The sequence below is a fragment of the Rhinatrema bivittatum genome, chromosome 4, assembly GCF_901001135.1.
Source record: "Rhinatrema bivittatum chromosome 4, aRhiBiv1.1, whole genome shotgun sequence".
Lineage (NCBI taxonomy): Eukaryota > Metazoa > Chordata > Amphibia > Gymnophiona > Rhinatrematidae > Rhinatrema > Rhinatrema bivittatum.
This window is the reverse complement of record NC_042618.1, coordinates 56,442,496-56,458,494: the sequence shown is the minus strand read 5'-3', so window position 1 is coordinate 56,458,494 and position 15,999 is coordinate 56,442,496. Positions and strand designations below refer to the sequence as shown.

General features: G+C 43.8%; 1 protein-coding gene and 1 long non-coding RNA gene across 4 annotated transcripts in view; one reads left to right on the top strand and one right to left on the bottom strand.

The window, feature by feature from the left end:
- The window catches only part of SLC38A6 (solute carrier family 38 member 6), a 117,133-nt gene that overhangs the window by 90,751 nt on the left and 10,383 nt on the right, over window positions 1–15,999 (top strand). For 2 of the 3 annotated variants that reach the window (XM_029598158.1, XM_029598157.1), the window contains 4 exons: window positions 759–859; window positions 1,313–1,437; window positions 6,031–6,175; window positions 6,279–6,373. In XM_029598158.1, the coding sequence (XP_029454018.1) occupies window positions 759–859; window positions 1,313–1,437; window positions 6,031–6,175; window positions 6,279–6,373 (466 nt within the window). Of the gene's footprint in view, window positions 1–758; window positions 860–1,312; window positions 1,438–6,030; window positions 6,176–6,278; window positions 6,374–10,119; window positions 14,160–15,999 lie in introns of those variants that run through there. The other variant, XM_029598160.1, reaches the window with a different exon arrangement.
- Window positions 1,312–15,999, bottom strand: part of LOC115089831 — a 63,879-nt gene continuing 49,191 nt past the window's right edge. Inside the window, exon 2 of the long non-coding RNA XR_003856248.1 lies at window positions 1,312–1,526. This is a non-coding gene — a long non-coding RNA (uncharacterized LOC115089831). The remainder of the gene's footprint in view (window positions 1,527–15,999) is intronic.

Genomic DNA, 15,999 nt, shown 5'->3' with positions numbered 1-15,999 from the left:
CTGTAGCTTTACCTTGTACATTGTGCATGTACACGGCTTTCTGGAAAAATAAAATTGCACTTCCCATATTCCAGATAATAAAACTGCAAAGCAAAGCTAAATCACACAAATAAAAACAAAGACAACCCAAAACAAGTTATTGCTTCGCTGCTGCTATTTTATATTCGAAGGCAGAAAACCTGAGGCAGGAAAAACAAACCAGAATGGCAGCTGCTGTTTATTCCATTATGTTAGCGTAAGTTAGCATTAAAGCTAAGGTGCATTAAAGTTGCAAAATTAGGAAAGGTCTTAAAAAGTCATTTCCTCACCCTCACAAAGAGCACTGAATGCAGTCTGTTGTCAGCCTGCAGCTGTTCCAAGGTTGAGATCCGTGAGAGTTCACCCCTTTCCTTTCTCGCTCAGACTCTGCTGTGTTAGGCCGATGTCTTTGTGGGAGGCCTATCCAGACGTGCTGCCTTTCTGATGAAGCAGATGGACACAGACAGGGGAAGGGCAGTTTTCTAGGTTGCTGCGCTGATATTGTGGAAGACTCTTGTATAGAAAAAAAACCTAAAAAATCCCGCAGATTGTATTCATTTCAGATACTCCTCCGAGCGGCAGGTCATGTCTCTGACAGCCAGCCTGTGTGCCGGTGCTTGCTCGCATGTTGTCAGTACACTGAGACACATCTCTGGAGGTGATAGGAGCATGATCCTCGTGTGAAGGGACTCGGCGGGGAGAGAGCTGCGTGGTAACTTTCTGCCTCTTTGCTATTGCAGCCCTTCAAAGCGAAGAATGCAGAATGTGGCCAACATCGCAATTGGCCTGAGTTTTACAATCTACTTTATATGTGCCCTGTTTGGGTACCTTAGTTTTTATGGTACGTATACTGTGTTTTTACACTTTTTCTTACTAATAAAGGTTAAAGGAAGCAATTGTGGCTGCTCTGTCTGTCAGCTGGAGCTAGTTCACCCACAATAATAGTTTTAGAGTCTTAGTTTTAAAGTAATTTTATTGAGCTACTCTGTCATAAGATTCTAATAGGGTTCAGATAGTTTATATTCATTGGATCAAGAACATGACTGAAAGTTCTTTTCCCCCTCTTTGATGTAAGTGCAGTGACGTGGACCCCAGTCCACTGGGGACTGCTTTGATGCCTTCACCAGAAAAATCACAGATACGGGCCGTCCACCTGTGAATGAAAGGTTTGATATCCCCATGCACCATTAAGCCTCTTAAAAAAGAAGTTATTTGAAAAATGGCCTGCCTTCTTTTGGTACAGTGTTTGGAGTTGTCTGGGAGGTCGTGAACAGATTCATTGTCTTCCTTGCAGATAAAGTGGAGTCAGAATTACTTCAGAGCTATAGCAGGTACCTGCCACACGATAAAGCGATCATGAGCATCAGGCTGGTGATACTGCTGACGGTGCTGCTGGCAGTCCCTCTGATCCACTTCCCCGTAAGTGCCGCTGGTATTCGGTCAGTCAGATTTCAGCGCTCACATCCGCATTCGGGCCTTTATTCTAGATGACATTTGTTGATGTAATCCTGAGAAAACACAAAACAAATGGCAGCTTTCAGCTCTGCCACTTCATGTTTTTATTTAATTTGTGGAGCCCCATATTCAGCTACTGTGTGGCTTGGCTAGTTAGCCACATAAACTTATCCAGCTGACTTGGACTATATAGTTAGCAGCACAGCTGCTCCGCTGAGTATATCCAGCTATCTTAAAGTTAGTCAGGTAACTTTATCCAGCTAACTTTAGGAGACATGTACCGGCCGACCAGAGTTAGCCAGATAATTAACGCCCCACGCTTATCCGGCCATATTTTAGCTGGATGAAAAGTTATTGTGCTAGAATTTAGCCGAATACGTGCCCAGATATTCATTTAGCTGGTTAACTTCTGAGTTATCCAGCTAAATGCTTCTGAATATGGACCTTCTAGATTTAAGCGAAGGGAAAACAGTGCTGGCTTAAGCTGGTAGAACGCACGATGGCTTTATGTAGTGCTCCCCTTTGTTAGCGACTGCAGGGGAAGAGGGCATCCCTTGTAACAGGAAACCAAGCAGAGAATGCACTATGGAACAGCTTACAAGAGGGGCACCACAGATGGGGGGGGGGGTAGCCAGAAGGTTTGGGAAGCAGTGAAAATATAATTTTTTGCCATGATGTTAACAGATTGATGCGATCTTTTCATTCAGGGTTTACATTAATCAAAACATTGTACTGTATTTAATGTAGAAAACTGGATTACCAATGTCAAAACAGAGAAATTAATGGGTTTGTGCAGAGGATATGAAACATAATCAATCATAAATAGATTATTAAATTGTTCTTTAGTTTTTAAAGACATGGTTTGGGGGGAGGAGAGTTAGAGCCAGATGTGGGATTCATTTTTGAAAAAATGGTTTACATCTAGCCACAACTCCTGATTATGTTAGCAGTTGCTATATGAAGCGCTGGAGGCGTGATGACACGTAGAACGGGCACACCGCAGCAGTTTGAGAGGATTCTCCCACAGCCTGCTGCTACGAGGAAGACTGCGCTTAGAATACCTCGCCATTCACATCAGGAACTGGGTCAGACCAAGGGTCCATCAAGCCCAGCATCCTGGCAAAGCTTTGTTAAAAAAAAAAAATTAAAAAATTAAAACTTAAAAAAAACAAAACAACCTCCCAGACTTGTAAACCTGCTACAGCTCCCGTGTTTGTACAGTCTTGGCCTACCCATCCTAAAAGAGAGCAGAGGGGCTCCTTGGACAAAGGGCACGTGAAGCTGCAGGAGATGATACAGCCGTGCTTGGCAGGGAGTAGGCGAAAAGTAGAATAGAATCTAAGTGGGCTCTTGCCTGAGCGCAGGTTGCACGCCCTCTTTTCACTGGCTCGATTTGCTTAAATTTGTTTTAGCAGTTCAAAGAGCTTCAAGTTATAGAGCTGCCGAGCAATCCAGCTTGGAGAAGAGACGACTGAGGGGGGATATGATAGAGGTGTTTAAAATCATGAGAGGTCTAGAACGGGTAGATGTGAATCGGTTATTTACTCTTTCGGATAGTAGAAAGACTAGGGGACACTCCATGAAGTTAGCATGGGGCACATTTAAAACTAATCGGTGAAAGTTCTTTTTTACTCAACGCACAATTAAACTCTGGAATTTGTTGCCAGAGAATGTGGTTCGTGCAGTTAGTATAGCTGTGTTTAAAAAAGGATTGGATAAGTTCTTGGAGGAGAAGTCCATTACCTGCTATTAAGTTCACTTAGGGGGTAATTTTCAAAGGAGTTACGCGCATAAATGTAACTACTATTGTAGCAATTTTCAAAAGCCATTTACTCACGTAAAGTGCACTTATGTGAATAAATCCTATGGACGATTCAATGGCATATATTGTAGCAATTTTCAAAAGCCCACTTACTCGAGTAAAGTGCATTTACATGCGTAAAACCCAGATTTACGCATGTAAATGCTTTTTAAAATCAGGCCCTTAGAGAATAGCCACTGCCATTAGCAATGGTTACATGGAATAGACTTAGTTTTTGGGTACTTGCCAGGTTCTTATGGCCTGGATTGGCCACTGTTGGAAACAGGATGCTGGGCTTGATGGACCCTTGGTCTGACCCAGTATGGCATTTTCTAATGTTCTTATGTAGAGGGAGACTCGGACTGTCCCTGGCTTCTGAACACCCATGCCAGTGCACTGCTAAATTTTCAGTTCCGTGTGCCGGTTTGAAACCCACAGTGCACCAGTGACGGATTTAGGATTTTTGCCACTCCTAGGCCCACTCCCACCATTAGGTCAGGCAGCAGGGTGCAAAAGGTCTAAGACACAGCCCCATGGTTTCCTGCCACACCTCGGGGATAGATTCTGTGGAAAGAATGAGGATTCTGAAGTGCATTGACAAACACTTCCATCTTTTGTATGACTTTATAAACTTTGCTTGTGTCTGTATAATTTATTTTCCTTTTATTGGTCGAGGAAAAGGGATCACAGTTATAAGCAGGAGATCTCAGGGATAGGGAGAGGAAGGGAGGAGGACCAGGAATTGGGAGAGGAGAGGAGAGGAGGACTGGGGATGGGAAGAGGAGAAAGGGGAGAGTCCCAGAGATGGGGAAGATTAAGGAGAGAGTGAGATGAGGATCCTGGCATGGGAAAAGACAGTCTGGAATTGAGGAAGGTAAGGTGGGAGTAGGAGAGGTTAAGAGCGAGTTCCTAGGCCTGGGGAGAAGGGAGAGATGAGAAGGATTTGGAGGTTCCTGGATCTGGGGGACAGAATTCAAGATCAGAGGAGAAAAGATGTGGATTGCAGTTGGTTGGGGGAGGAGGGGGAGGTGTCCTGTCACTGCTCTGATCCTGCTCTCCCTTGCATCCCCTCTCTATTCTCTCTCTCACACACACACACACACACTACTCTCTCCCTTCTCTCTCACACACAAGAATGCTGCCTCAGGGATCTGTATTGGGACCCTTACTTTTCAATATATTTATAAATGATCTGGAAAGAAATACGACGAGTGAGATAATCAAATTTGCAGATGACACAAAATTGTTCAGAGTAGTTAAATCACAAGCAGATTGTGATAAATTGCAGGAAGACCTTATGAGACTGGAAAATTGGGCATCCAAATGGCAGATGAAATTTAATGTGGATAAGTGCAAAGTGATGCATATAGGGAAAAATAACCCATGCTATAATTACACAATGTTGGGTTCCATATTAGGTGCTATAACCCAAGAAAGAGATCTAGGCGTCATAGTGGATAACACATTGAAATCGTCGGTTCAGTGTGCTGCGGCAGTCAAAAAAGCAAACAGAATGTTGGGAATTATTAGAAAGGGAATGGTGAATAAAATGGAAAATGTCATAATGCCTCTGTATCACTCCATGGTGAGACCGCACCTTGAAAACTGTGTACAATTCTGGTCGCCACATCTCAAAAAAGATATAATTGCGATGGAGAAGGTACAGAGAAGGGCTACCAAAATGATAAGGGGAATGGAACAGCTCCCCTATGAGGAAAGACTAAAGAGGTTAGGACTTTTCAGCTTGGAGAAGAGACGGCTGAGGGGGGATATGATAGAGGTGTTTAAAATTATGAGAGGTCTAGAACGGGTAGATGTGAATCGGTTATTTACTCTTTCGGATAGTAGAAGGACTAGGGGGCACTCCATGAAGTTAGCATGGACCACATTTAAAACTAATCGGAGAAAGTTCTTTTTTACTCAACGCACAATTAAACTCTGGAATTTGTTGCCAGAGGATGTGGTTAGTGCAGTTAGTATAGCGGTGTTTAAAAAAGGATTGGATAAGTTCTTGGAGGAGAAGTCCATTACCTGCTATTAAGTTCACTTAGAGAATAGCCACTGCTATTAGCAATGGTAACATGGAATAGACTTAGTTTTTGGGTACTTGCCAGGTTCTTATGGCCTGGATTGGCCACTGTTGGAACCAGGATGCTGGGCTTGATGGACCCTTGGTCTGACCCAGTATGGCATTTTCTAATGTTCTTATGTTCTCTTTCTCTCATTTCCCTCTCTCTGACACACAGACATATGTCCCTCCCCGCTGATCCCTGTCATCCCCCACTCAGACCCTCCTAACCTCCCCAATATGATCCCCCTTGCTCTGTTGGCTCCAGGCTCACCCCTTCCCCTCTTGTTTCCTGCACTCTGCCTGGGAAGGGAGCGGCTGGATCAGGAAGCAGAGGGCTATTCTCAGCTGAGTGAGATTCAGCACAGCTGGAAGGCAGCCAATCTTCAGCCAGCCTGCTGCCTCCCCAGAGTTTTGCCACCCTAGGCACCGGCCTGGTGTGCTTATTGATAAATCCAGGTCTCAAATGCATCAAGAGTGGGGGGAAAAAACAAGACTGACCAAAAGTCTTCCACCAGAGGCAGCTAGATCACGTGGGCAGCTGTGAGAATGCAAACCTTGTTTGTAGGTTCATCTTTTCTGTGCTTGCTGCCTGTGAGTACTGAGTATATATTTAGGTACGGACACCAGCTTAAAATCCTTGAAACGTTTTCTGCTTGCTTAGCAATATTTTCCTTCCCCCCTGCAGGCCAGAAAGGCGTTTATGATGCTGTTTTTTTCCCGGTTTCCTTCCTCTTGGGGTCGCCATGTTCTTGTAACGTTGGCCCTCAATGTGACCATCGTGCTGCTTGCAGTCTACGTGCCGGACATCAGTAATGTGTTTGGTGTAATCGGTAGGTTTGCTGCATTTCTGAGACCGTTCTGCCATGTTGTGATTTGAGTTTGGTATGGAAAGGGAGTTGACACGTTTATCACCTTCTCCTTGTTCTCCCTAAGGTTCTACCACATCCACCGGTTTGTTGTTCGTGTTTCCAGGACTCTTCTATCTTAAGCTGAGCAGAGAAGACTTTCTCTCACGGCAGAAGCTGGGGGTAGGTTCTCTTTCACAGCCCTTCATTATATCCAGATAGAGGGCAGGGTTGCCAAGAGATCCAGTTTCCAGGAGGGAGCCCTTTGGCTGTTCCTGGTGTTTTGAACTTACATCCCAGAGCATTGTGATAATTATTGTCCTTCTCCCATGTTAAATTCACACTGGGGGTACCAAAATGCATTGTGGTGGTGGGGAATCTTCAAACGGCCAGGACTGGGCCCATAGTTAGGAGGCGTGATCTAGTGATTGGGGAAATCGCTGGGAATCTGTAAGGTAGAATTCATGTTCTGCCACTCACTGCGTGATCACGAGAAGGTACCTATCACCGTGTACTTCAATTTACGCAATGTAGTTGGTCAGAAAAGATCAATAGCATTATTCCATCTTGCTGTCCTTTTGGAAGCTGCCATACATATTTGATACCAGAATCTGCAGCCCACGTTTCCATCCACAGGTGACTGCATGCATATCTCTGAAGAGTTCATTTAACCTGTCAAAGATAAAATGAATTCAAAGAGTAGCTGGGAAGAGATGATGCTTTTGTTAGGGCAACAGATGTTTACAGTTGCACACATGCAAGACTTCCTTCCTTCATAGTCCCAAGGGCGTACAACTTCATACATTCATTAGTTATAAAAGCAGCTTCTTTATTGTTTTTGTGTTAACTTGTTTAATTGTCAGTTAGAAAATGAAATCCTGGTGCTGGCCCAGGACTCTGCTTCCTGGCAGTGTTCACAATGCTGGGGGCGCCTCTGCTGTTGCTCAGAAGCGACTCCTGCTGGCCGGACTTGGGAATCAAGGTTGCCCACCCCAAGGGGAGTGTGATTGCATGACCTGTGAATAAGGACCGGCATTACAATAAAGAGGAGTAAAATGCCTATAAAATAGGACTAAACTACTTCAGGTAATTGCTGGTTCAGGTAATTGCTGGTTCCAATTGAACTGGAATAATAAAGGACAGGAGCAAACTACTTGGCCAAAAGAAATATAAATTCCTGAGGTTCTGTTTGACTGCAGAGTGCTATAGAAAAAGAAAAGAAAAGATTATTGTTCCTGCCTTCTAACAATCCATTTCCTGCTGCAACAACTGTGCCTAACCTTATAAAGATAATGGGGGTAATTTTCAAAAGGATTTAGCAATTTTCAAAAGGATTTAGCAATTTTCAAAAGCCCATTTTATTGCTTAGAGGGTAGCTTTCAAACAACTGTGCGCAGCAGCATACACACAGATATGGCTGCACGTGTATCTCCTATAGTATTTTATAACCTGAGCATATCATGTATGCATGCATTATAAAATACTCTCATCTGTGACCCAAAACATTTATTTATTTATTTATTTATTTATTTATTTAACAGTTTTATATACCGACCTTCATAGTAAATAACCATATCGGACCGGTTTACAATTAACAAAGAATATAACTGGGGTAACAATTCAAGTAAACAAAAAGTAAACAGTAGGTAGGAATGAGTCAAAGTTACAATCAACAGGGTAAGAGAACTTGGAAGCTTGCAATAAGCTGGAAAGAAGATAAGGCAGGAAATAAATATGAAGTTATATCATAGGGCGCACGGGTTGAAGCTTAATGGTGCTTTAACCTGGAAGATTCAGAGTCCATTCGTGAAGTGTAATCACCATAACGGGTAAGCGAGAAGGACAACTAGTGATTGTCTGATGGGTCGGCGAAGGCTTGGTGAAAGAGCCAGGTTTTGAGTCTTTTTCTAAAAGTTAACAGGCAAGGCTCCACTCTAAGACTTGAAGGGATGCTATTCCATATGGATGGGCCAGCTATCGAAAAAGCTCTGTCTTTGGTCATCGAGAGGCGTAATGCTTTAGTAGGGGGAAATTTCAGGGTGCCTTTTAGAATATCTCTAGTTGGTCTGTTAGAGGAGTGGAGTTTGAATGGGATTTCCAGGTCGAGTTGAAGATGATGATGGATTGTTTTATGTATTACGGTGATTGATTTATATAGAATTCTGAAATTAACTGGTAACCAGTGTAGGTTCCTGAGGATGGGAGAGATGTGTTCGCCACGACTGGTACTTGTCAGCAATCTCGCAGCTGCATTTTGTAACATCTGCAGTGGTTTGACAGTGGTTTTGGGGAGGCCTAGGAAAAGGGCACTGCAGTAGTCTATTTTGGCGAACAGTAGCGCTTGGAGGATTGTCCTGAAGTCGCGGAAGAATAAGAGTGGTTTGAGTCGTTTTAGAGTCTGTAATCTGAAGAAACAGTCTTTGGATGTTGTGTTGACCATTCTCTTCAGGTTTAGACGATTGTCTAGTATTACCCCGAGGTCTCTAACCTGCTTGCAGGTAATGTGAGAGATGTGTGAAGATGGTGGGGAGGTATTGATTTCGTTTGAGGAGATGTGGAGAAGCTCTGTCTTGGAGGTGTTAAGAACCAGGTTTAAACTGTTGAGTAGATTGGTGATGGATAGAAGGCAGTTGTTCCAATGGGTGAGCGCTTTTGAGATTGATTCTGTTATCGGGATTAGAATCTGTACATCGTCTGCGTACAGATAATGAATTAGGTTGAGGTCTGTTAACAGTTGGCAGAGGGGGAGGAGGTAAATGTTAAAGAGGGTAGGAGATAAGGAGGAACCCTGAGGAATGCCTAGAGTTGATTTAGTTAGGGGTGACTCTTTATTGTTGATTTTGACTTTGAAAGTCCTATTGCTGAGGAAGGACTTGAACCAGTTGTAGGCAGATCCGGAGATGCCGATATCTGCTAGGCGATCCAGCAGGATGGTGTGGTTGACGGTGTCAAATGCCGCCGAGATGTCTAACAGGACTAACAGAAAGGAGTGTCCTTTGTCTAATGTATGTAGGCTTGCACGCAAATATATGCAGTACATTGAAAGCAAGTATTTCAATGCATTGAAAGTGCGTACTGTTCCGACCTATTTTAAAAATATACATGCGAATATTTTACACGTAAAAATAAAGGAGTACTTATTTGCCTGATTCACGTGTGCAAGTCGGCATATTTTAAAACGTGTGTGACATTAATCAGTTTACCAATTACTCCACCCGTTTGCCCAGTCCTTCTCCGGATCATTGAGACCCTCCTGTTCTTCGGCCTGAACTCCACCCCATTCACCCAGACCTCCCACCTGGCCAATAACACACAACAAGTCTGATATCAATTATGCAAGTTAATCAGCAGGCTCAAACTACGCGAGTAAGTTGCCAAATGTACGCACGTGTGTTTTAAAATAGCAACTTACATGTGTAACTGTTGGGCCCTGCCCGGAACACCCTTGATCGCCCCTTGTTTACACACGCATATATGTGCGAGCGAAATTGTAAAGTGCGCACTTTTGTAAAATACCAGTCATGCAAGTATAGGCTTTTTTACCTGCTTATATGCTAATTTTTATATGAACAACTCTTTGAAAATTCACCCCTTAAAGTGCTCTTACACGCGTAAAACCTATTGACAGGTCAACAGCATATATCGTAGCAATTTTCAAAAGCCCACTTACACACGTAAAATCCAGTTTTAAGCACGTAAATCCTTTTGAAACTTACTTTCAATGCACAGAGGTCACCGTAAAAAAAAAAAGAGCATGCACTTATAATGGAAAGTAAGAAATAATGTATCTGCTTTTAAATCTATCAGCAAAGAAGGCATGAGACCTATTTTACTTACTGCAGGAAATTAACCACTCAGTGCTCTGAGAGGTGGCAGTTGGTTTGTGCCATGAAGGGGTCACATGTTTGTTTTTTTCTTTTGCTTCCCAGGCTTGTTCCTTGCTTGCTTTCGGCCTCTGTGTGGGTGTCTCCAGTTTAACATTAATCATTTTGGACTGGATAAACAGAAAATAAAATTGCTGGCTGGACTTCTGCACTCTTCAGGTTTTTGAATGAAAGGACAAAGCATTCAAACAGTTCCAGCAGGAGCCCCGTCAGCAGCTGGACCATGGACCTCTTCAAGGTGCCTACCAAAGCTTTTCCTGGGATCTGAAAGGCCAGATTCTACCTTTTCTACTTGAATATAGTTTTTGCACAGCGTATGGTTTACAAATGGCCAGAAATAACCAGCGCGATGGAAGCCAGTTCATGGGAACTCTGAATGAATGGGACTGTATTTTTCTTACGTATCTCTGCTTCTGAGGTGCATCAGGAATCAGACCCGTTTTGGCATATGTTTCGCTGCTGGCAGCAGAACAGGCTGCAAGCAAAGAATTCACAGGTTTTCATTTCTACTGCTATGCCCGAGCAGAGCTGATGGTTCTTCAATGCACAGAAAGCAGGATAGGGTAAAATAAATCATTACCAGAATGTATGGCGCTCAGACTCTGCCCTGTGAAGTACTGGAAATGGACACAGCAGAGTGAGGTGAACACTTTTAGTTTATTAACTTCAGTGTCCTGCATATGGCCGTTCCACAGTTGAAAGGTAGGCTGTTCAGATTAAAATGTGCGAACCTCAGCTATAGTGCTTACGTCCCAGTATTAACTCTCACCAGAGACATAGAAACAGACAAGCTTTTATGCTTTTTAGATAAGAGTATGGTTAAAAATTTCATGTGAGCAGTTCTCGGTTGAATTTGGCAGACCTCAGCCAGTCCAGTGCCTCAGTAGCAAGCCAGACTCTACCTAGAGTCATGGGGGCCTGATCCATCCTGTGCCTACTGGGGAAAAAGCTCAGCCACTCGGGCCCTTTAAAGGTGGGACCAGCGAGAAAGGTCTCACTACATAAGTTTTGCAGACTAGCTGGGTCCCGTCTTCAGACACTTTCTATAGGCAAACAGAATGTCCATATTCACAACTTCTGTAGATATCTCTTCCATAGAAACAACCTCCCCACTGTTTGTAACCACTAGCACTTTATACTTTCTGCAAACACTCCATTTATTTTAATTGGAAAAGCACGTGAAGCATCTGCTCTGCTGATTCACGCTCTGGTTTTTGCCTGCTGACTGAAAACGGAAACACTGAGGAGATGACGGTGAGACAGCAGCCAGAAGGAAGAAAAGCAGTGCAATACGGACTTTCTCTGTTTAAAAGTGTGCAGCACTGCAGTTCCCGTGCAGCTCTAAAACGACCATTATTTATTATCCAAGAACACACCAAGATTCATGGATTAAGGCAGCAATTCTGCCACAAAGAAAGGTACTGCTTGGCTGTTAGAGCAAAAACAATCATCAGGACACTCTCTTTTCACGCTGACGCTTATCCATCTCCTGAGGAGATTTTGGTGCTTGGAAGTTTGTCAAATCTCCTCTCCTTTCTGTATTCCCACTAGTGCAAAATGCTGTCTGGGTGTCACCCTGATAAATGTAAAGAACACGAATTGCTGAAGAGAAGTCTCGAGGAAAGGAGATTTCCAAATCAAAAGCATAGCCTTATATAAAGAGCACGCACCTTTCCATTCCAGGACAGTGTGAAAATGGAAGAAAATATTAGGATTAAAAAAAAAAAGGGAAGGAGACCTCAGAATAAGGGCAAAGCCGAAAACAATATAGTCCAGCAACAGACAAGTTAATGTTTAGAAGATTCTTGTTAGGACTAGTGCTTAGCTGTGAACCTGTAGAGTGCAGTCAGTGTCAGGCCAGGATGTGAGGCAGCAGAGCACTGGCACCAGAGCGGGGGGGGGGATACTGGCTCCGTTCCGCATAATGCCACCATTTTATTTCGGGGTATTGCTCACAAACCTTAACTTAAAATAGGTAAGACACAAGGTAGGTGCCTCACCAGCACAGGTTCCAAATGCAACATGAAAGAAAAATACTGCACTGTTCTGTCTTATTTCACGGTCTGAATGATGGCAGCTGCTTAAGGGAACTATAAGAGGGACATTTTCAAAAAATTTGGTTCATATTAGAAAAATACAGTGTATGCATGGCAGCATGCACTTGAAGGGATCGAATTACCCCAAGTTTCAGACTTGTGCTAATGGCAACCCCTTTTGTGTGTGCTTTATCGCAATAACCATGGTCAGTGTGACTTGGGTTCCACGCCTAATAAGAGCAGGCCGAAGCCCTGCTATGTTCCTTGTTGGATATTTCTAAGCATCATATAAGCACTCTCTTCAGTCATGGTGCTGACTTCTCTAGTAGCATTTGCCCTGGTTGCTACAGCAGAAGAGTATAATTGTTTTGTATGCATGTTAAAATTTAAAACGACTAGAACATGGAAGGTTTTTACATACCACACCAGCCTTTCTCTATTCAAAGGGCCAGATGTACTAAAGAACGTTTCACATTTTGTTTGTGGGGGAAAATGCTTTGTACGTAGGCGCCTCACTAATTTATTGAGCCTGTGACCCTGAACCCTGCACAAATTCAACCCAGTGTCCTTCAGAACGGGCCTTATGCTTTCTTTGCTCCTCCCCTGTTTGGATTGTCTTCTGTGTACTTGGAGAAAATAAAACAGGTCGAATCTGTTTCTTTGGGAATGCCGGGAAGCAGAATTACTATACAGACTTCCTGGATCTCTTAAGAAGTATTGGAAAGTGCTTTCATGTGTTATTTTTCAGCAGGCCCGTGAGCTGGCTGCCGGGTGGGGGGGTTCTGGGGCAGGGCCCCCTTGGATGATGCCGGCGACTTCCTGGGGCCCTCACCTGTTAGCAGTTGTGTGCAAGCACAGGAGAACTGCTGCTACAGGGACAGTATGGAGTGCTGGCACTCTGCCCCCCCCCCCCTGACAAGGCGCATTGATACCCCCAAACTGTAGTCCAGACGGTCACCCACCTTCCCCATCCTTTCTGACAGCCCTGTCCTTTAGCTATAAACCAAAACGTTGGGCTAGGATGGCTAAGTTTCTTGTATTTCATTTTCACAGAAAATTGTGCATGTTGACAATACAAATATCAACATGAATCAAACTTTGCTGTACAGAGGACTTATCTAATGTATTAGTGACCTTCATATAGTGCCACTTATGGCTTTTTTTGGCTTGTGTCAGTGGTAAGCCCTGAGAAAGCACTAGGGCTTTATAATCATGAGGTCACTAATACATTAGATAAGGCCTCTGTACAGCAAGTTTGATTCATGTTGAGTTTTGATTTCATGCTATAATTCGGGTATTTTTTTCAAATAGTATGTGACAATACAAATATATCTTTTATGTAAGAACCCTAATGCCTATTGGTCAAACTGCTGTTTACCCATTGGGCAGGAGAGCTCATTCACTGGTAAGGGATGTCCTTGGCCTTCTGAGATTCCACATAGTCTCCTGCCAGTGAGTAGTTCCTCAAGCCATGTGCCCCTGGTTTACAAAGTAAACTCTACTCTCTGCTACAGCTGTGACCACAAATTCTTAAAAGCCTTTGGTGGATGTTCGTGAACATGGTGGTGCTAGTGTTACTCTAGGGACCAGTAGACATGATATGCCACAGGATAGAGCCTTAATGTGCCCTCTTGTTTTGGCATGTTTTAATCAGCAGTGTTTTCATCCACGTGGGCTGGTTTGTGAATCTCCATCATTCCTGTTGTTTATCTGACTCCAAGGTGGAACTGAGATTTTTACCAGATGGTTTACATTTCTTAGATAATTGGAAACCATAGAATGTGACCTCTGCAGAGCATAGGCTTGTTTTATTAAACAATGCGCATGAACATCAGCCTGCCATCTTATGCTGGAAATGGTAAAGATTGATATCGAGATGGCATGTAGGAAGGATCTCAGTCTGACGGGTGAAGAGGCTATGGGAGATGGCCAAAAATGTACAAAACTCTTAATTTATGCTCTCTGATCTTCAATCTGTTTTTTTTTTTAAATTCTTAGCCACTACATGTTAAATGCTGATAAAAGTAAATAAATATAGAATGAAAACCAGTGTTATTCTGAGGCCTGGATTACTTTTTCAAGAACTTTATTTTTTTTATGTTCACCTTCCCCAGTTGTGAAGCAGCCAAAGATATGCAAATTGAAGGATTAGCGCCATGGACACTGTAACCTGTGAATAAATGTCAACCATTTACAATGTGGCACATGCAGTAACATAACATACATGCAAACAACCTGATTCAAATCTAAATTTATGCTAACCGCCTCGTTAGGTATTAACACTGGATACTACCCCCCACCCACAAAAAATGCTTCCGCATTCAGATTAGTATCTGCAGCATCGTTTTGTACTTGGCACTGCAGCCAGCAGGAGGAAAAGTGGCCCCCTTCTGCCAGAGAAGACCAGGGGAGCCCATCAGAGAACGTAACCAGGGGTCACGGGGGCAGGGTTACAGGCTACAAAGGCTGGAGGGAGGGGAAGAAGAAAGCATGTGAAAGGCTGACCGCCTGCTATAGGGGACTCCGGTGGAAGGAGGCGGGGAGGGGGAAGGATCACAAAGACCGTTTGGAGGGCTACAGGCTTGGAGGCCAGATTACATTCCGGAGGTTTTCCTGTACTAAGCAGCTCTCGCACTTTGGGCCTTATTTTCAAAAGCATTTACATGCTTAAAATTGGGTTTTACACATATAAATGCACTTTACCTATAGAAGTGGGCTTTTGAATATTGCTGCACTATATGCCATTGGTCCAGAGGTTTTACATGCGCAAGCTCACTTAACATGGATAAATGACTTTTGAAAATTGCTACGGTAGTATGTTGCATTTACATGTGTAACTCCTTTGAAAATTCCCGTTTGGGTTGGGTAGTGCAGCAAAGTCTTGTATGCATTACCATTATCTATGCTGTTTTTAACATGGCCATGATAATGCTGCTGCATATCATTTATTTAGTACAGCAAGGCATTAAAATAGCAGGTAACATGTGTCCCCTGCTGCTTTAAACACTGGTAAATACTTAGATCCCTTAGCTAGTATTTTTGTGGTAGGTTCTCTCTCTGGTATCACATGGGCTTATCTGTATCTGTGAAGAAGAATCCCAGATATCAGACCCTTGCTGTGTCTTCAAAGGTACTAATATGCTGTTTAACAACTTTGATTAATACCTTCCTTATGATTTATAGTTTGATGGCTTTCTTACCTCATAACGCTTTAAATCCATATTTTTGGGGACTGCGGAGGAGAGAGCCTGCTGACTTGCCTGTCGGGAGCCCTGAACTGCTGGGGAGTTTCTTCTCTTTCTTGCCCCACGCTGGTTTCCTTCCCTAGCTGTCCTGGGCATCTGACATCATCAACAAAGGATGCCAGGAGGGGCCTATATCATCGGACCTGCAGCGCCAGGCCACTGAAGCCCCGTGCGGCTTTGTGGAGTTCTCGGATGCTGTCCCACTGTTCTTCCTCAGAAGATCCCCGGCAAGTAAGTCTTTCCTTCTCTGGAAATGTTCTTCTTTGCTTCCCCTCTTAGTCATATGGGGAAGAAGAGAAAGGGAACTGTTTGGTTTTCCCCTTCCAAATCCCTCAGTTCCCTCTTCTAGGTCTCAGCCGACTATAGAGGGGTTTATGCAACCCTTGAGCTCCAGTACTCCTTCAGGGCTGCCGCCTCAGCTTGGCATGGGGGTCCCTTGCCGCTTCCTCTGGGAACGCCCTCTCCCTCAGCCCTCACCTCCGCTTACCACCTGGTCTGGACTCTTACTGCCAGGGTCTCAGGTCATCTCGGTACAGTTTCTCCTGTGGTGGGGGGGAACTTGTTTTGATGGCCTCTCAGCTACTAGCTGGGATTGCTAATGAATCTTTGGTGGCCCACAGCTTTAGGCTTTATCATCAGCCAAC